The 21,064-nt window shown below is 39.5% G+C and overlaps 1 protein-coding gene across 1 annotated transcript in view; it reads left to right on the top strand.

Moving 5' to 3' along the window:
• LOC149234631 (protein HESO1-like) overlaps positions 1-21,064 on the top strand; it is a 217,384-nt gene that overhangs the window by 169,068 nt on the left and 27,252 nt on the right. The window contains exon 7 of the mRNA XM_089371892.1: positions 5,718-5,763. Within this exon, the coding sequence (XP_089228018.1) occupies positions 5,718-5,763 (46 nt within the window). The remainder of the gene's footprint in view (positions 1-5,717; positions 5,764-21,064) is intronic.

Raw genomic sequence — 21,064 nt, 5'->3', positions numbered from 1 at the left:
GCCGGTGTTACTCCTTATGGAAATACTGTAAGATGTGTCGTTTTTCAAGCATAATTTTTGTTTTAGCCATCGATAATAGCTTCTGAAGAGTGATTTGAGTACAGGTATCTTGCTCAGTCGTCGAGTTGAAGTGATAATTTAAATTTTGAAGGTAATAGCAGGTATTTCTATTTATATAAATTTTATTATCATTTTCTCTCTCTATTTTAATGGCTAGAATGAGTTTTGTGGGAAAATCTTGATTTTTAGATCATCAGGCGTTAGTTGAAGTTTTTAGTTGGACCAGCGAACTCCCGACCTGTGTTCTCTGAAGAGCTCAACTTAATTTGATCCCGGGCTTATCATAAGGATTTTAGTGGTGATGCATGAAGAGAGAGAGAGAGATTACTATTTGAAAAAAAGTAAAAAAATAAAAAAGTCAAAAGTTGAAAAAAATAAAAATAAAAAATATATATATATATTCAAAATATATATTAAATAAAATTTAAGAAAGAAGAAGATTATATATATATGAAACTGCGTGTGTGTATTAAAACAAAAAAAACAAAACAGATGGCCAACACTGTCCACTTACTGTCGCCAACGACCATTCAACATCACATTAGTGTTGAAGGAAAGTGTAACTAGGTTCGGTCTTCATAAATGTACTTTTGATATTTGTACTTATTCAAGAAAAGAAATATTATTTTTATAATATATGTCAAGGAGTTTCTTGCTCATCGAAGTAGGTCTAGCACATGTCAAAGTGCTATAGGTGAGTCAAATAGTCAAAAGGAAATGTTGAAGGCCTTAAGGGCATGTTACACCATGTATAAATATGTATTAAAGTTAAAGGGAAAACCTCCAAGCAAAGTCAAGTCCACTCCTATGTTATGGCACCATCAAGAAGCTCCTTCAAGCATGCTACACCACCATGGAAACTATCTGAAGTCTGCTCAGCAAATCAACCACCAAACTGCCCTCAAAGTCGGCCTACAATTAAGAGGACTAGTCGGCCTTCTAGTCGGCCTAAATGGAGGGATAGTCCTCTATTTATAGAGGCTGTCCACTCCAAATAAAACACACTACTTGAGCTCTGAAATCTGCAAGGGAAAGAGGACAAGAAGAACGAAGGAAGCCAAGGAAAAGGGTCTACAAGGTGCAGCAAAGTAAGAAGAAAGGACAATGAAGGTAAAGGACTGTCTTCTAGGGTAAACACAGTCACATGTGTGAGGAAATGAAGGATGGTCTGCGGCCATATCAGCAGTAAGATCACAACTTTATATTCCTCCTTGTTTGGGCTAGTAACTAGGCCTACAAGGCCTCCTACTCCAGCGTGGAAGAAAGACACTAAAGCGAAGAAGAGAAGGGCAGATAACACCCAGTAATCCTCCCACACGTGCGAGAAACTAGGGCAGCAGAACAACAGAACAGTCATACACTCAAGAAGGATTTCGGTTGGTCAAAGTTGAAGTATACTTGAGCAAGGGATAGAAGAGGAACCACTCATCTAGAAGACTCACTCAAAGGTGGTCTATCTCTAGACAAGATTCATAGTAAGAGAACGAAGTGCCGGAAGAAGGGTCACGGAATAAGGTGCAGAAAGAAGGAAGGACTTGACTTGTGTTTGGAGGATAATCTTGTCAGGGGTCTAGGGTTTGGCATTGAATAGAAGCTTCAATAACAGAAATTCACTAAAGGGTTTTCCTCTCAAGAGACTTGACTTGTGTTTGGAGGATAATCTTGTCAGGGGTCTAGGGTTTGGCATTGAATAGAAGCTTCAATAAGAGAAATTCACTAAAGGGTTTTCCTCTCAAGAGAAGAGAGGTTTTGGCCTTGGCAGAGAGCCAATATCTTGTGTTCTTGTTCTTATGTTTTGGTAGCAGTTTGATGAAGTACACACACATGCATTAATAAGAACAAGAAAAAGATTAAGCTAACAAGAAAAAGTAAAAAGACTCCACAAATTGTTATCAAGTAACGAAAAATCACACTACACTACTTTGCCCTAGATTCTTCAACAATTAGCCCCGACAATGTTGTACAATCTGCCGTACATAGCACCAAAAGCATGCTTGTGCAGTTTCCATACAAACCATTTTTTTTGTTCCCGATATCGTGTATGTTCTCGATTGAAAAGCATTCAACTGTCATATAGCATCATACCAGCCTAATCTGTACCATTCCTAGTGCTATCTGCATTCACTGATTCTGCTGTTTGCATTCATTGCCTGTGCCTTTGTAATGATAGACTGCTCCAACGAAAGGTCGTGTCATCACTTGCTCTTGTGCCCACAACTGGCCAAGAACATGCTCTGAAACCACTGTAATGTTCCTATTTAGGAATTAACAGTAAATATCAAATGCATGCATTAGCTACAGCAAAATAAAAATTTACAACATAGCCACAAATTAGTGCACACATAAAATGGAGCCAAAAGTCTGAGCCATTGTATTAAATCTGGAAATATGAGTACATCAGTGGAAGAAAAATGGAACCTGGGCTTGCCACTGCAAGCATGCAACACCCAGGTGAAATAATGTGCAATCCCCAACTGAAAATAACTCAATCTGGCAATTCGCTCTACCCAGGAAATTCTGCTGCTGCTTTTGGAGGTGAACTGTGATTTTTACCCTCAAATCTGCTCCAGAAATTTTGAAAAATTAGATGTAGGCTCCTCACACCCAATCCAACAAAACCCAATTTTTTCGGGCTAATTCCAGCTGACCTGAAATGCCCTAAAAAATGTGAATTTCCCAGCCAATCAGTTATGCGCCCAACAAGAGAGAAACTGCTAAGAAATGAAAAAATCCTCATGCAAATAGTTGAGAAATTGTGCACAAAATATCCTCTAGAAAATAGCAATTTTTCCTAGCTGAAAAGTTAAAACCCAAGAAACCACCAACTCCAAATCTCCAGGAAATTCCCAGTCTACCAACCCTGCTTAGACGTTGAAAAAGGAAATTCGGCCCAGCCAAACAACATTGCTTCAGCTTTGAAATTAGGTGCCAATCTCCTCCTCCGACGAATCCGCTGAGTGGAATCATTGCAATAAACTCCAATCGAAGTCTTGAAATAGACTCCCCCAAAGCCTCACTAGGGAGGCACTCGAAGTTCTCCAAGATGAGCTTAAGTTTCACTTGAAACTCTTGGGCTAAACAGCTCTGCTCGTCTTGTGCTCAACATCCTCTATCCTCCAAGAGAGGGTTCGATCTCAGACAATAGATTGACAAAAGATGCAAAAATGGAGCCCCCATTAGCTATTTATAGATGCTGGTCCCTTTCTCCTTGGTGGGTCCCCCTTTCTCCACAAGTTTGAACTCTTTCTATTTCTTCTCTTGCTCCTAGTGCAAATTTCTCAAGGGGGGATTGATTCCCTTTTTGATGGTCCCCACATTCCAGTTAACCAAAAATATTTGATTTTTCTCTAAAGCTTATTTTCTTCTTTTCTCTAAAAATAAAGTGTGTGGATCCTCAAGCCACTTTCCTAAGTTTTATCTGCCAAAATACTTTATAATGCCAAAATTGCAAAATTGAGGATCTCAATTAGCAAAATTATTTATTGGGGACAATGACACTTCCACAACTTCCTCAAGCTCAAACCCTCTCAAATGCTCTTAATCTCTCTTTCTCACAAATGAAATGGTGATAACGAGGGAGGGGAGGAGGCTTTTTATTGTTTTGCCCCTCCCTTTCGCCTCCAAAAAAGTTGCCCCTCTTGTCTTGGCCACACGTATTTTGGAAAGGCGGGAGTGGTTTTTTAATGGGAGCAATTAGGGAGTGATCGCTCCCATATTGCTCCCCATGGTTAAAATTTGCTCCCGGAGTGATGGGGAGCAATATAAAAGTGATTGCTCCCTTTCCAGGGAGTGATTTTTTCTTACTGGGAGCGTGCTCCCAAGATTCGCACGTGCAGGGGGTGGGGGACACTCCCTGCAGCCTTTTTATAAAGGGCATGTCTTTATAATTCCCAACATAATCACACCGCCATCATTTCAGTCGGTGTCATGTCGAAATAAATATTATCTCATATCCAAGGGCTTCAATCTGCAATTGAATTAACATTTCTTCCAATATGTCACTTTGAAGCCCCGGAGCAATAAATTTCAAGGGAAACGAAGACAATATCCTCTGTTGAAATTTTCTCTTTCAATGTCAATAGAAATTGAGATCTTTTGAATAACAATGTAGCGCACCTCTGCGAATGTCTGCGAAGAAGCATAAAGACACATAAATGACTGTTGAAGAAAACTCAGAGGAGAGAGGGTATGCGTTATAGTTCTGTTGACACCACAAACCTCAGATTTTTTCATGACAGAAAGAATGCAGGCAGTTACAAAGACAGCAACGTACACAGATTCATGTATCATCCGAGTGTTACAATTCGCATGCAAGAACCTAAAGTGCTCAGAGAACACACAGAGATGTCGCGTCAGTGTTGGCAGGCTGACCAGAACAGCAGAAGACATTTCTGTTCGTTAAACAAAAACAGAGATTACAGGTATCTGTAATGATTGACAGAGCAAACTAACAGCAGAGGGACAGTCACGTTTCCATGGGCATCAGAGAAACAGTGACAGGCTTGAAATGGCAGAAACATTTTTGATTTAAACCTAGAACCATTGGGCAGAGAAACAAGTGAGAAATAATAAAAGGTAAGAACTGTTAAGAATCGGATCTGGCATGTTTCTGAGCACAACTCTGCTCTGATATCACTGTTGAACACACACAAAAGCAATATATTAATTTGGATAATTGGGTGATACATATTATTAACAGAATATACATATTAATACACATTTTCCTGACCCTTTGTTTCCATCTTCCAATAGGTTTTTTGGACTTCTCATGATTGTTGGTCTTCACTTGAGGCTTTTCACCTTCCTCTCAAGTGAATGTGCCAAATTCACTGTTATGAATAAAATATATATAAAAATAATATAAATATAAATATAAATAATGATGATAATTGTAATCATGATTAGTTTATTAGTACTGAAGAGGCATGTCTAAATGGAACATGGCCTTCCATGAAGAGGTACTTGCCTAGGGTATATAAGCAGGCCCTCACTCTCATTTGAATCATCATTCTGATTCATAAATTTTAATAAATATTTTTGTATCTTCAATGGAGATCTACATATTCCAAGTCTTCTGGAGTATTTAACTTGAAGAACGAACTTTGTTCGTTCCATTCACATACCCTCAAATTACTATGTTTCCAACACAGAATATTGATGTTAGTACAATTAAGTCTTATGATAACAATTTATCTTTTGAAGCCTATAAGTGCAAAGTTCGAGACATGATTGATTTGTGATGGTTAGAACATTTTACAGCCCGACGATTTTTCATCACAATTAGAAGTTCATATCATCTTGTATCATCAAAGATGAAATGAGCGATTTGTATAATGAAAGAATTGGTGTATACTAGATATTCATACTATATGTAATCTAAGACAGCATAAGATTCATCCATTACTTTCATGAAGCATTCAGGCTTCATGCTGGAGAGAAGAATTAAAATTATGTTTTTCTTTAGTCTACGTTTAGCACACAAATAAATAAGAGCACATGCAGTCAGCACAGTTTCTGACTGCTATGCTTTTTATTATATGGTCTTTACAGTCTAGTGGTATTTTATGTTATGCCGCTCATTAGTAATGAAAATGTCATGTTTAAGCATTCCTTGGGATGATCAAACTGATTGTTTATGCTGTTTTTACTTGCAACAGACTCGGGCTACTCCAATTCTTCCACCATTTTCTGTATTTTTGGAAGGTATCTTTCTGCTCTTGATGTTGAGAAATCTAGGGCATTCAAAATTAACAATTTCTTTGCTTGATAATTGCTTCTGATGCACTTTTACTTCTTATCTTTTAGTCTTTTCTTCGTTAGCTTATTAATGTGTTCTTTCATCAAGTCAATTACCAAAATGCATAATAAAAAACAAGTGACACAGTATGTAGGCTTCTCCAGCCAGGGCCAAAACCTCTCACCTCTTGAGAGGAAAACCCGATCAAAATTCTTCTTCTAGATCTTCAATTGATAAGTACCAAGACCATGACACAGACCCTTGACTCTAGTATCCTCTCAAGAACCTTGTCACCAACCTTGATGTTCTGCCTCTTCCTTCCTTCGCCTTTCTTCTTGATCTAGAACTGCTCATTTTCAACTTCTTCTAGAGAAACTCGGTCTCTACTTTGATTACCCAGAAGTGTCTTTTGTTTGCTTACCTAGAAGAAACCCTTCTTCGTACTGCCCAGAAGATACTTCGTTGCCCCAGAAGAAAGTCACTTTCACTGGCCCAAAAGAAACCCTAACTTCGCATTACCTAGAAGAATCCTTTTTCTCCCTTCTTTGCACTTCTATTCTCTTCCTTCTTCGTAATACTACCTTTCACCCTTTCTTCACACTTGTTCAAGTTGAGTTGCTTGTCCGAATTGTGTGTCTACAAATGAGGTCGAGTTAGGCTATTTATACACGTCTTCACTGGGTCTTTAGGCTGACTTGACAGTTGGATATTAGGCCAACTTGTTCTAGCATATTCCTTCATCATTGTAGGCCGTCTTGAAGAGGATAGGTGACAAGTTCTTGGAGGATACTTTTACATAGACAAGATGACCTTTTACAAAGTGTAACATGACTTCATTACATGACAATGACTCTTACATTTTATGACTAGATGACAAATAAATCCAGAAGACTCTCAATGGGAGTCTTGACTCAAAAACAAAATCCTTGCTCATGAAACCCATGAAGCAAGTTAATAAAATAATTTCATTTTTCTTATTTACATCTCATTACATAAAATCATATTTACATGTCATTATGAAGATCGAACCTAGTTACACTTTTCAACGCTCCCTCTTAACTAGGGAGGTATTCATAATGGTACCTTGGACTTTCTGAATTTGAAGAATCTCCCATAAGAAGAATCCGGATTTATAACTCATTTGTATTGTATCATATCAACCAACATTGTTATATAGCAAGGACTTGACTAACAACTCCATCTCTCCACAAGATATTGAGCCCAATGCTAGTGAGACCAATGATTTATAGACACACTCATCATTGTCTCTCTAGGAACATATCCCACCCGGGTTCACTCAGGATATGCTCCATGAGAACTATTCTTATCTGAGACTCCCTAGTCCTCAAAGAATATTGGTTCTCCACGACTACTCTTCCATGGGACGCCCTATCTCCTCCCTAAAGAGTATCGAATGCCAAATGATTAAACAATCCTCCATTCTGTCTTCCTAGGTGAAGATCAGAACAACATGTCTATCTCTGCTTTTCAAACTAGGAGGACATATTCCAATAAAGGAATGTACTCATTCCTTATCACAAAGGAGTGTACCTAAGCTCCCTGCATAGGAATTTCCAAGTTTCCTCCAAGTAAGAAACTTCTTTTTAGGCTCCCTCTCAACTAGGGACCTACCGCAGCTCCTCATGTGAAGATCTTGAAACAACCAGTTGCTCGAAGAGCTCCTTCCTTCAATGTCATGAATTTATTTTTCATCAAGGAGTCTTCATCTTTGGGAACTTCTATATAGGGCACATATCATCCATCACTTTTTAATATTTATCCATGAGTTAGTCATGTCCTCAACTCATCAGAAAGTGATCCATCAGATTTTCCATCTGGCTTTGCTTCATGTCATTCTACTTTCATGCCATATTTCGGAATCACATTACTTCTATATGATCTAATTAGAAGTCATTTAAGGTCTTCCCTTCGATAGTCCTACATAAGCCCAAACATGTGTTAGTTCAAAAATAATCAATGAACACTTCAACTCAAAACTACCTTTGTGATGATCTTTCACCATGACATCTTCGTGTAAGTATCAACATCTTGCATGCAGATTGACACATCTCCCACATATATCCATTGTCAAGAGTCTATCTTTTTCTGACTTCCATCAGAGTCTTCACCTCTTTCCGGGAGATCTTCTAGTCAAATCTTCTTGGACTTCGAATGTTGAATGCCTTCTTCCTTTGTTGCATATTATTCCAATATCTTCCTTTCTTTTGTCACACATTTTATTCCCAAGAGCTTCCAATCATAGTTCCTTGATTGTAGTCAACTTCCTCATGATTCATATGAGAATATATATTATGTTGATTTCATCTAGTGCGACTTGTGCTTTTGCTGCAATCTTTCGGAGGAGGAGATCCTTTCTTTTCTTGATCATATTTCCCAGGATGGAAATAGTGATCCATATTATCTGCAACCATATGACATGACTTTCATAATAATTTATGCAAGCATACATACCTCATCTTTCTTTTGGTCATTCAGACTTCCTGCAACAACTTCATTCAAAAGGAATTTATCCTTTAGACTTGCTTTCCTGTTATGTCATCATACCATCATTCCTTGAATCTCACGAGTTGGAATTCCTGATGAAAACCTTTGCTTCCTTTCTACATCAGTGAATCCTTTGATGAGAATTCTATCAGAGAAACTCGAGGATGTTTCATATCCTCACTTGACAGATGTTTTCTTCTATGATGATCCTAGTTGATGATGGCCTTTGCTTCTATACGTATTAATGAGGTTATCTAAGAGCTTCCTATTCTTTGTAATCAGTAGGATTTGTACCACATATACTTTTTGCTCCCTATGTCACGAGCTCTTACTTTTAATGCTTCTATCACAATGCTTCTTTCTAATATGATGCATCCTATCTTATTTACATTGCTTCCCATCTATAACTTACAAGTGGAAGGAACCTTCTAATGAAGAAGATAGTCTCAATCATCTTTTTGCTTCTTAGTCTTAGGTTCTTTTACTTCCTTAGTAAAATAGTCTTCTTCCCTGTCCCTCTTGCGATTAGGACAATCTTTTTTGTAGTGCCCAAAATTATGACAACCATAGCATCTTTCTTTAGCCATGTTCTTCCTTTTCTTCTTTGGATTACTAAACTTTCCAAAATTTCCCTTTCGTCTTGTCACTATTTGTTCCCTTCTATTTGATATTTCATCACTTTTATTCTTCATCCTGTCTTTCTTTGCTTTGCAGTGAGACCATAATCTAATGAATGGGATAGCTTCCTCTTCCCTAGTAGCAATGAGGTTACCTTGTTCATTAGTTAATGCATTTAGAATAGTGAAGATTATTTCGTTATCAGATACCATCTCTCCTAGATCCTTCAATTGACCTTTTATTTGAGATGCTTTAGAGAGACATGACGATATCCCTTCATCCTTTGATACTTTCAATTTATGAAGATCAGATCTAAGTGATAAGATCTTTTCTATCGTGCTTTTAGAGAAAATTTCTCCCAGCTTATCATATATTTCTTTAGATGTCTCCAGCTTGGCTACATAGGAAATGAGTGAATCTTTGATGGACTCCTTGAGAATCTTTTGAGCCTTGAGATCCCTTTCCATGTATTCAGACAATGCTTGTTCTTCGGATGGCTTGGAGACCTTCCCATCGACATGATTGTTGAAATTTCTAAGTCTGACACATCAGAAATCCCTACTGCATTATCTGGTTTATTATGTCCTACTTGTTCTTTCCATTAACAAGTTATTTATAAATATAAATATCGAAATAAACACAAATGCAGCCTTAGCACATATACATATCAACAACTGAAATAATTGAGACAATCACACAAGGGACACCGTTATTTTTGGACAATTGTATCTGAAAAAACCCAATGTGGGAAAACTGGTGCAACAGATATGAGAGTTTTATTATTATGCAGTTTCTGAATACAACTAGGGTGTCAGAAATGGCCGACCCTTCAAATATTTTCCTTGTTAGAACTTAGAAGTACCTCTCCTCGGAGACATATTCTGGCTGATCAACAGCGGAATGATGAACCCCACAGTGACCACAACTATTACTCAGCCGAACAACGAAAGCTGCTCCAAGCTTCTCTCGAACTGCGTCACCCTCCAGGGACTACGTCACCCTCTACGGCTCGGCGCTGTCTCTCTGACACTTTCTCTGCCTCTTTGATATGTATTCTCGGCCTTCTGCCGAACTGCCCCTTGATGTAACTGATCTCTAACACAATTTCTCAGAAAACCCTGCCCCAGAAAATTGAATTCTTGATCAACTTGGTGTGTCTCCAACTAACCCTCAAGCTTCCTCTTATACTTTTCCTGTTGAGTCTTCAACCACTGAGATTAAGTCCCTAATCAACGACTAAGATTATATTTGGCTTGATCCATGTCATTTAGAACATTCTCACCCACTTTTATATTAATACCCATTAATATTTTAATTTTCCTAATTTTAAACTTAGGAACCCCATTGAAAATATTAATTATTTTAATATCTCTCCAACTGGGTGGAATTTCCCCAAACCATTTCTTGGTCTTAGAGATTTGATGTGCCTTAGCCTCTCCACCAATTTTCATGGCTAGAGCACATCTAATGCTACCACAAATCAACAAGTTAATGCATTTAGAATAGCGGAGATTTTTTCGTTATCAGATAACATCTCTCCTAGATCCTTCAATTGACCTTTTATTTGAGATGCTTTAGAGAGACATGACGATATCCCTTCATCCTTTGATACTCTCAATTTATGAAGATCAGATCTAAGTGATAAGATCTTTTCTATCATGCTTTTAGAGAAAATTTCTCCTAGCTTATCATATATTTCTTTAAATGTCTCTAGCTTGGGTACATAGGAAATGAGCGAATCTTTGATGGAATCCTTGAGAATCTTTTGAGCCTTGAGATCCCTTTCCATGTATTCAAACAATGCTTGTTCTTCGGATGGCTTGGAGACCTTCCCATGGACATGATCAATGACTTCATTTACTTCGAGGACAATGCCTATCCTTCTTTTCCAGACAAGGAAGTTTGATATCCCAACTCGCTGTTTCTCTCCATTAAAACATGAAGTCATTTTTACTAGATTGCATTATAATAACATGTACTTGAGAAGATCAAATTGTCAACTTGATGATGAACTTGCTGCTTCTTACTTCAAATCTTTTGGTGAGGGAGGACTACCTTCTATGAGATCTTTGCTTCAATAGAGAGAGGATTGACTTTTGATTCAATCTTTCTTAGATTTGAAGAGCTTCCACTTTCTTTGAAGTGCTTCTAGGGTTTCGGTTTTTCTTCCTGCTTCCTTCTTCGATCTAGGGTTTCTTTGATGTAGATCTTGATCTTGTTGATAACCTTCGACTTGCTTTGATGCCTTCTATGAAGATCGATTCTTGTGTGTCAGCTTGTTTTGACTACCCCTTCTTGCCTTCAGCACCTAAGCTCTGATACCATGTTGAGAAATCTAGGGCATTCAAAGTTAACAATTTCTCTGCTTGATAATTGCTTGTGATGCACTTTTACTTCTTATCTTATATTCTTTTCTTCGTTAGCTTATTAATGTGTTCTTTCATCAAGACAATTACCAAAATGCATAATAAAAGACATGTGACACAGTATGTAGGCTTCTTTGGCCAGTGCCAAAACCTCTCACCTCTTGAGAGGAAAACTCGATCAAAATTCTTTTTCTAGATCTTCAATTGATAAGTACCGAGACCATGACACAAACCCTTGACTCTAATATCCTCTCAAGAACCTTGTCACCAACCTTGATGCTCTGCCTCTTCCTTCCTTCGCCTTTATTCTTGATCTAAAACTGCTCCTTTTTAACTTCTTTTAGAGAAAATTGGTCTCTATCCTTCTCCACTGCACCTTCACAACTTCCCTAAAGAATCTCGGTCTCTAGGTCTTCTATAGAGAAACTCGGTCTCTACTTTGATTACCCAGAAGAGTCTTACCCTTGCTGCCCTAGAAGAAACCCTTCTTCGTACTACCCAGAGGATACTTTGCTACCCTTGAAGAAAGTCACTTTCACTAGCCCAGAAGAAACCCTAACATAGCATTACCCAGAAGGATCCTTTCTCTCCCTTCTTCACACTTCTATTCTCTTCCTTCTTCGTAACACTGCCTTTCACCCTTTCTTCACACTTCTTCAAGTCGAGTTGCTTGTCCGAATTGTGTCTACAAATGAGGTCGAGTTAGGCTATTTATACACATCTTCACTGGGTCTTTAGGCCGACTCGTTCTAGCATATTCCTTCATTGTTGTAGACCGACTTGAAGAGGTTAGGTGACAAGTTCTTGGAGGATAACTTTGACATAGACAAGATGACCTTTTACAAAGTGTTACATGATTTCACTACACGACAATGACTCTTACATTTTATGACTAGATGACAAATAAATCCTAAAGACTCTCAATGGGAGTCTTGACACAAAAACAAAATCCTTGCTCATGAAACACATGAAGCAAATTAATAAAATAATTTCATTTTTCTTATTTACATCTCAATACATAAAATCATATTTACATGTCATTATGAAGACCAAACCTAGTTACACTTTTCAACGCTCCGTTCTTAACTAGGGAGGTATTCATAATGTTACCTTGGACTTTTTGAATCTGAAGAATCTCTCATAAGAAGAATTCGGATTTGTAACTCAGTTGTATAACATCATATCAACCAACATTGTTATATAGCAAGGCCTTTTCTTGACTAACAACTCCATCTCTCCACAAGATATTGAGCCCAATGCTGGTGAGACTAATGATTTATAGACACACTCATCATCATCTCTCTAGGAACATACCCCACTTGGGTTCACTAGGGATATGCTCCATGAGAACTATTCTTATCTTGGACTCCTCAGTCCTCAAAGATTATCATTTCTCCATGACTACTCTTCTATGGGATGCCCTATCTCATCCCCAAAGAGTATCAGATGCCAAATTATTACACAATCCTCCATTCTATCTTCCTAGGTGAATATCAGAACAACATATCCATGTCTCCTTTTCAAACCAGGAGGACAAATTCCAATAAGTGAATGTACTCATTCCTTATCACAAAGGAATGTACCTAAGCTCTCTGCATAGGAATTTCCAAGTTTCTTCCAAGTAAGAAACTTCTTTTCAAGCCCGCTCTCAACTAGGGACCTACCACAGCACCTCATGTGGAGATCCTGAAACAACCATCTGCTCGAAGAGCTCCTTCCTTTGATGTCATGAATTTCTTTTTCGTCAAGGAGTCTTCATCTTTGGGAACTTCTATATAGGGCACATATCATCCATCACTTTTTATCCATGAGTCAGTGATGTCCTCAACTCATCATACAATGATCGATCAGATTTTCCATCTAGCTTTGCTTCAAGTCATTTTGCTTTCATGCCATATTTCAGAAGGACATTACTTCTATATGATCTGCTTGGAATTCATTTACAGATCTTCCCTTCGATAGTCCTACATAAGCCCAACCAGATGTTAGTTCAAAAATAATCAATGAACACTTCAACTCAAAATTACCTTTGTGATGATCTTTCACCATGACATCTTGTAAGTATCAACATCCTGCATGCAAATTGACACATCTCCCACAAATATCCATTTTCAAGGGTCTCTATCTTTTTCTGACTTCCATCAGAGTCTTCACATCTTTCTGGGAGATATTCTAGTCAAATCTTCTTGGACTTCAGATGTTGAATGCCTTCTTCCTTTGTTGCATATTATTCCAGTGTCTTCCTTTCTTTTGTCACACATTTTATTCCCAGGAGCTTTCAATCATAGTTCCTTCCTCATTGTGTAGTCAACTTCCTCATGATTCATATGAGAATATATATTATGTTGATTTCATCTAGTGTGACTTATGCTTTTGCTGCAATCTTTCAGAGGAGGAGATCCTTTCTTTTCTTGATCATATTTGCCAGGATGGAAATAGTGATCCATATTATCTGCAACCATATGACATGAATCTCATAATAATCTATGCAAGCATACATACCTCATCTTTCTTTTTGTCATTCAAACTTCTTGTAGCAGCTTCATTCGAAAGGACTTTATCCTTTAGACCTGCTTTCCTGTTATGTCATCATACCATCATTCCTTGAATCTCACAAGTTGGAATTTCATGATGAAAACCTTTGCTTCCTGTCTACATCAGCGAATCATTTGATGAAAATTCTATCAGAGAAACTCGAGGATGTTTCACATCTTCACCCGACAAATGTTTTATTCTGTGATGATCTTACTTGATGATGACCTCTGCTTTTATACGTATTAATGAGGTTTCCTAAGAGCTTCCTATTCTTTGTAATCAGTAGGATTTGTACCAGACATACTTTCTGCTTCCTATGTCACGAGCTCTTACTTCTAATGCTTCTATCACAATGCTTCTTTCTAATATGATGCATCCTATCTTATTTACATTGCTTCCTATCTATAACTTACAAGTGAAAGGAACCTTCTAATGAAGAAGATCATCTCAGTCATATTTTTTCTTCTTCCTTCTTACGCTTCTTAGTCTTAGGTTCTTTTACTTCCTTAGTAGAATAGTCTTCTTCCTTGTCCCTCTTGCGATTAGGACAGACTTTTCTTTAGTGCCCAAAATTATGACAACCATAACATCTTTCTTTAGCCATGTTCTTCCTTTTCTTCTTTGGATTACTAAACTTTCCAAATTTTCCCTTTTGTCTTGTCACTATTTGTTCCCTTCTATTTGATCTTTCGTCACTTTCATTCTTCATCCTGTCTTCCTTTGCTTTGTAGCGAGACCATAATCTGACAAATGGGATAACTTCCTCTTCCCTAGTAGCAATGAGGTTACCTTTGTTCATCAGTTAATGCATTTAGAATAACGGAGATTATTTCGTTGTCAGATACCATCTCTCCTAGATCCTTCAATTGACCTTTTATTTGAGATGTTTTAGAGAGACATGACGATATCCCTTCATCCTTTGATACTTTCAATTTATGAAGATCAGATCTAATTGATAAGATCTTTTCTATCGTGCTTTTAGAGAAAAGTTTTCCCAGCTTATCATATATTTCTTTAGATGTCTCCAGCTTGGCTACATAGGAAATGAGTGAATCTTTGATGGACTCCTTGAGAATCTTTTGAGCCGTGAGATCCCTTTCCATGTATTCAGACAATGCTTGTTCTTCGGATGGCTTGGAGACCTTCCCATGGACATGATCAACTGTGAAAATTCTATCGCTGCAACAATTGATTTATTTTTCCTACTTTTTCCATAATAAGTTATTTATGAAATTACTTCAATAAACATTAAAATAAATACTGTTGCAGATATCACATTGTAATACAGAACAAACATATGCACAAGCATTAACACGTTGACATAGATATTTTGGACAACAGTCCCCAGAAAAACCCAATGTGGGAAAATTGATGCAGCAAGGGAGGATTTTATTATTCAACAATTCTTCAGTACAACAGGGTGCCAAACTGGCTTACCCACAAAGAGAAATAATTCTCCAGCACTTCTCCCAATCCCTGCGTCAGCTCGACTGACCTCTGCGTGGCTCTCAAACCATCTGGGTCAGCCCTGGGCCTCTCTGCTTCCCCCATGCAGGTCCAACTAGTGGCTATGCAGTCTTCTGCTGCCTCTGCGTCTCCCTGAAAATCCCTGTGTCTACCTCTCCTGCCTCGGCACTGATCTCTAGTGGATGATCCCGCCTCTCTGCTCCATACTTGCTGCCTCTTGACTGCTCACCAAACCACTAGTTCAATTTCTCAGCTAACCCCACTCTAGAAATTGAACCGAATGATCTCCCTCAGTGTGTTCTCCAAGTGACCCTCAAGCCTCCTCTTATACTTTTCTCATTGACAAATCAACGGCCGAGATTAAGTCCCTTATCAACGGCTAAGATTAGATCTGGCTTGATCCATGACTTTTGGACCCTTCTAACACATTTTTATATTAATTCACATTAATATTTTATTTTCCCTAAGTTTATACTTAGGGACTCCATTAAAAATATTAATTATTTTAATTATCTCCCAAACTGTTTAGAATCTGCCCAAACCCTTTCTAGGTATTGGAGATCTGATGTGCCTTAGCCTCTCCACCAAGTTTCGTGGCTAGAGCACATCTGATGCTACCCCAAATCAACACTCCCTCCTAGCGAGGATTGTGCTGTAGTAATACTCCTCACTGAGTATCACCCTGATCATCCGGCATCGGTCCTTGTGCTGATGCTAGGCCTCCCTGCCCAACATCCTCTACACTACTGCATCCTGTACTGCTGCCCATGGCTCTGCTACTGCCACTGCTGCATCTGTACAACAACTCCCTCTGCATCTGTGTTGCTGCTGGTCCTTTCTCCAAACACTGCATACTGCCCGCAACTCCCTCTGCATCCTTGCTATTATCACTCTCGTTTCCGCTACTGAAACAGGTTCTTTACCAGCCCCATTTTTTCCCTGAAGTAGTCAAATTTTGTCCTTCCAAGGGCCTTGGTGAGGATGTCCACCACCTGTTCTCCTATAGTAGTGTAACTCAACTGTACAACTCCTTGTTAGACATAGTCCCTGACAAAGTGACACCAGATATCAATATGCTTCGACCTATCATGAAGCACTAGATTCTCAGAGAGCTTGATGGAACTTTGATTATCGCAAATGATCCTAGTCGCCTCCATATTCCTTCTGAATAGGTTCACAAGCAGTTTTCTAAGCCATATGGCCTCACACAAAGCTGTGCTTGTCGCCATATATTCTGTCTCAGATGAGCTCAGAGCCACAGACTTCTGTTTCCTACTGCACCAGGAGGTCATTCCTGATCCAATGTTGAAACAGTACCTAGAGGTACTTTTCCAATACACTGAACTTCCTGCCCAATCTGCATCAGTAAATCCACTCAATCTGATATCCTTACTCCTGGTGTACAATAGTCCATAATCGTATGTTCCCTGTAAATACCTGAGAACATGTTTGGCTGTTGCCTAGTGCGCCCTCTTCGAGTCCACCATGAATTGACTGAGGGTGTTGACAGCATAGCAAATGTCTGGCCTGGTATTGACCAAATACATCAGGGACGTGTTCATTCACCTATTAAGGCGAAATCCTTCGTACCCCTGCACCACTTCTTCCGTTAACTTATGTCTTGTCTCGATAGAAGTGTGCACTTACTCCGAAGTTCAGTGCATGTGACCTCATGCCAATAGGTGTCCGGGTAGGCTAAGTGATTATCGATCCCGTAGTTGGCCAGATGATCTGCCACTACGTTCACCTTTCTTCTCACTGCATGTAGTATGATTCCATCAAGGCATGAGAGGTGATCAGCTATGAGCTCTGTGACCTTGGCAAGCCTCCAATGCTTCGTGACCTTACTCGGTTTGGCTCCCGAATACATTCTTCTTGCTGCCGTGATCGCCAGTTGAGAATCCCCTTCCACCACGGTGGCTCCTGTTTTCAAGCGCCTGAGAATTCTTAATCCTTGCTCTAAAGCTGCAAATTCCATTTCATTATTAGTCCCTTCACCCAACGATTGACTGTAAATATGTTGAATTTCTCCTTTGTTGTCCCGAAGAACACCGCCAATACCTGCAGGCCCCGGATTTCCCCGAGAGGCTCCGTCAAAGTTGAGTTTATGAAAGCCTATCGGAGGAGGAATCCAGGTATTCACGTCGGTGCTTTGTTGCTGTCACTGATTTGATGATAACGTGATGGTTCCCATCTCAATACCAAATGCCTTCAGAATTTGTAAGTCCGAGATTGAGATGTTCTTGTCCTGTTCTACTTTCCCTTTAGAGATAACTGTTTCTCTAATGTTTTGCAGAATTGTGTCTTTAATAAAGTTTATGTCTCTGGTTTCATTTAGGAATACTCTCCTATTTCTTTCTTTCCATACCGACCATGCTATAAACCTTGGGATAAGTTTCCATATTGTATTAACCATTTGGGTTTTGGAGAAATTACCTCTCCAATTCTCTATGGTTTCCTGAATTGAATTCCTTACCCTATCCGTTCTCTTAAGAATGGTTTCCATCCAATTCCAGAGGCTGTCTGTCCATTCACAAGTATTGAGGAGGTGATTCATGGTTTCCTCCTCAATTCCACACAGGGGGCAACGTGATGGGCCTATGAACCCTTTTTTCCTAAGGTTCTCCCAGGTAAGCGTTCTTCGGTGCATCAAGAGCCAGAGGAAAGTTTTAATCTTCGGCCAAAGTTGAGCATCCCACACTTTATTGTGCCAATTTACTTTTTCTTCATGTTCAGTCCCTTCTATATAGATTCTTGCTTCTTTGAGTGTGAAGTTTCCCCCCTCGAGCTTGCCCCAACGTAATTGGTCAGTCTCCCGTGCTTTCCTTATCTTTCTTTTAGCTAGCTCTGTCTTCAGTGCTCTTAAACTGTTGCTTTCTCCTTCCAACTGTTTTGTCTCACTGAATATCCACATTCTCCATGCTTGGTCATTTTCATTAGGTTTCCAGTAATGGTTCACTGTTGTTCTCCCTAGCTCTTGGTTTCTTCTTTGGATATTTAAGAATTCAGGGCTTTCCAGCTTAGGTAGTTGTTGCCACGCATCTTCCCAGAACAGGGCAGTCTTTTCGTCTCGAATTTCCCAAAAACTCTGCTCCTGAATTATGTGCCGGTTAGTTCTAGCCAGGTTCCAAATTGGAGAGCCCTCAGTGGTTTCTTGCATTCTGATTAAATTCTGCAGACTGTGATTGTGTGCATACTTCTCTTTCCAATGTTTGGCCCATGGTAAGTTGGGTTCCTTCAGCCACCTCCACCATAACTTTGCTCCACAAGCCCGGTTAACTGTGAATGGGTCCTGCAGATTCAACCCACCCAGGTGTTTGGGTTTGCAGATCTTATCCCATGCCATTAGAGACCATTTCTGCTTCCCTGAATTACCCGACCAGAGAAACGCTCTTTGGATGACTCTGATTTTCTGAAGTACCCCTTTAGGTGCCAGGAGAATGGAAAGCATGTAATGCGGAATGGCCTGGAGGACAGATTTGGTGAGGACAAGGCGGCCTGCAAAGTTGAGGGTTCTGTGTGTCCAATGATGACATCTTTTCTCTAGGTTGGCTAAAATTCTTTCCCAGTGCAATTTCTACCAAGGTTTGTCAGTCAGCGGAATGCCTAGGTATCTTGAAGGGAGGTTGCATCTTTTGAAGCCTAGGATGGATGAGAGATTTTTCTGAACTGCTAAGTGCGTATTGAAAAAGAAAATGGAAGATTTTGTTAGATTTAGCTCCATACCTGAGGCCTTACTGAAGCGATTGAGAATACTTCTGAATCCAAGAGCTTCTTTAACCGAGGGCGTGCCGTGCAGCATTGTGTCATCTACAAACTGTTGATGTGTTGTTGCAGGGCTAGTGGGCAAGGGTTGGAGTCCCTGAATGATTCCTTCCTCTTTTGCTCTACTGATTAGTCTGCTTAAACCTTCCATTAGAATCACAAACAGAAAGGGGGATAAGGGATCCCCTTGCCTTAAACCTCGGGATGGAGTGAACTGGTCTGTTGGGGCTCCATTAACCAGGATTGAAAATCTTGTGGATTTAACCAAGGCTAGGATCCAGATTATCCATTGTTTAGCAAAGCCGAAGGCTTCTAAAATAACTTTCAAATAGTGCCAGTTTACCTTATCATAAGCCTTTGATAGGTCCAACTGCATTAGCATGCCTGCTTTTTTCTGCGTTCGGAGAGTGTGAATCATCTCTTGTGCTAGTAAGATGTTGTCCAAAATCTGTCTCCCCTCTACATAGCCTGATTGCTCTTCCGAAATGATACCTGGAAGAATTGGTTTTAGTCTATTGGCAATGACTTTAGAAATAATCTTGTACAAGACATTGCACAGCGCAATTGGTCGAAACTTCGACGGAGTATTGGCTTCCTCCTCCTTTGGAATAAGGGCAAGGAATGTAGAATTGAGGGATTTGAGGATTGAAGAGGAATGCCGGGAATCCTCCACCACTTCCCATACCTCTATCTTGACTATCTCCCAACACGCTTTGTAAAAGTCGATGGTGAATCCATCTGGCCCAGGTGCTTTACCATTAGGCATTTCTTTTACAGCCTCTTCCACTTCTTCCAATGTGATTTCTCGATTTAAAGCTTTGTTTTGATCCTCCGTGATGAGCTTGGGGATAGAAGTTAGAAGCTCCTCAATGGCTTCCTCTCTGTCAATCTCCGGTTCCCGAGCAATCCGGCTGAAATGGTTTATGAGAAGGCTTGAGATTTCCTGGTGAGTCTGTACAGAGGTTCCCTGATCATCTTTAATGCTTAATATTTTGTTAGCCCCTCTGTGATCAATGGTAGATCTATGAAAAAAATTTGTGTTCTGTTCGCCTTCCTTAAGCCATTGAATTCGGGACTTTTGCTTCCATAGTGTTTCCTCCTGTTGGCATCTTAACTGCCAGTCCTGCATTAGCTTTTGTTCTATGTTCATAGTCTCTTGGTCTATGTTGCCTTGGATCCATCCTTTGTGAATTTGTTCCATTTGCTCCTCCAGTTTCTTTTTTTCCTTAAATATGTTACCAAAAACTTCTTGATTCCAGACTTTAAGTCTGGCTCTGATGTGTTTAAGTTTAGCCTGTAGAAGAAACATTTTGGTTCCTCTTATGCCTAACGGTTCCTTCCACCATTGATCAATCTTCTGAATGAACTCGGGATGACTGAGCCAAAACTTTTCAAATCTGAATGGCTTATTTCTGGGTGTGCCTTGGATGGCCGCAGTCATTATTATGGGCTAGTGGTCCGACCCTCCACTGGGAAGTATGTCCGAATCCACAGTGATCCCTTCCAGGAGAATAGTTTTTGTCACTAAAAATCTGTCCAGTCGGGAGGCTATTTTCCTATCACCCCCCCTTTTGTTGTTCCAAGTGAAAGTGCCACTCTTGGGGAAGACATCTACCAGCTTGGCCGATTTAATGAAGTCTATGAAAGCTTCAGTGTCCCTGTTGAGCATTCTAATACCTCCTCTCTTTTCCGTGAGCGAAGTGATCATATTGAAATCACCTCTGAAGATCGCTTTTGCTTGTGGATATCTTAGCTTCAAGTTGGATAGAGATCTCAGTAACAGCAATTTGGCCTCTAGTTTCTGAGGGCCATAGACATTGGTGCATAGATATGTTTCTGGATTCCCTACTATTTGGACTTCTATTGATATGTGAGATCTGGCAGCTTCAGAGGAAATGAGCTGGATGACCTGTGGATTCCACAGAATGGCCATGCCTCCTTCCCAACCATTGCTTGCTGTTTCTAGGTATTCCATTCGTTTACCCAGTTTTTTACTGATATTGACCATCGT

This window comes from Pinus tabuliformis, chromosome 8, assembly GCF_031772625.1.
Source record: "Pinus tabuliformis cultivar Carrire ecotype Pingquan chromosome 8, CPIR1, whole genome shotgun sequence".
Lineage (NCBI taxonomy): Eukaryota > Viridiplantae > Streptophyta > Pinopsida > Pinales > Pinaceae > Pinus > Pinus tabuliformis.
The sequence above is the reverse complement of the archived record's forward strand: the minus strand, read 5'-3'. Positions and strand labels throughout refer to the sequence as shown.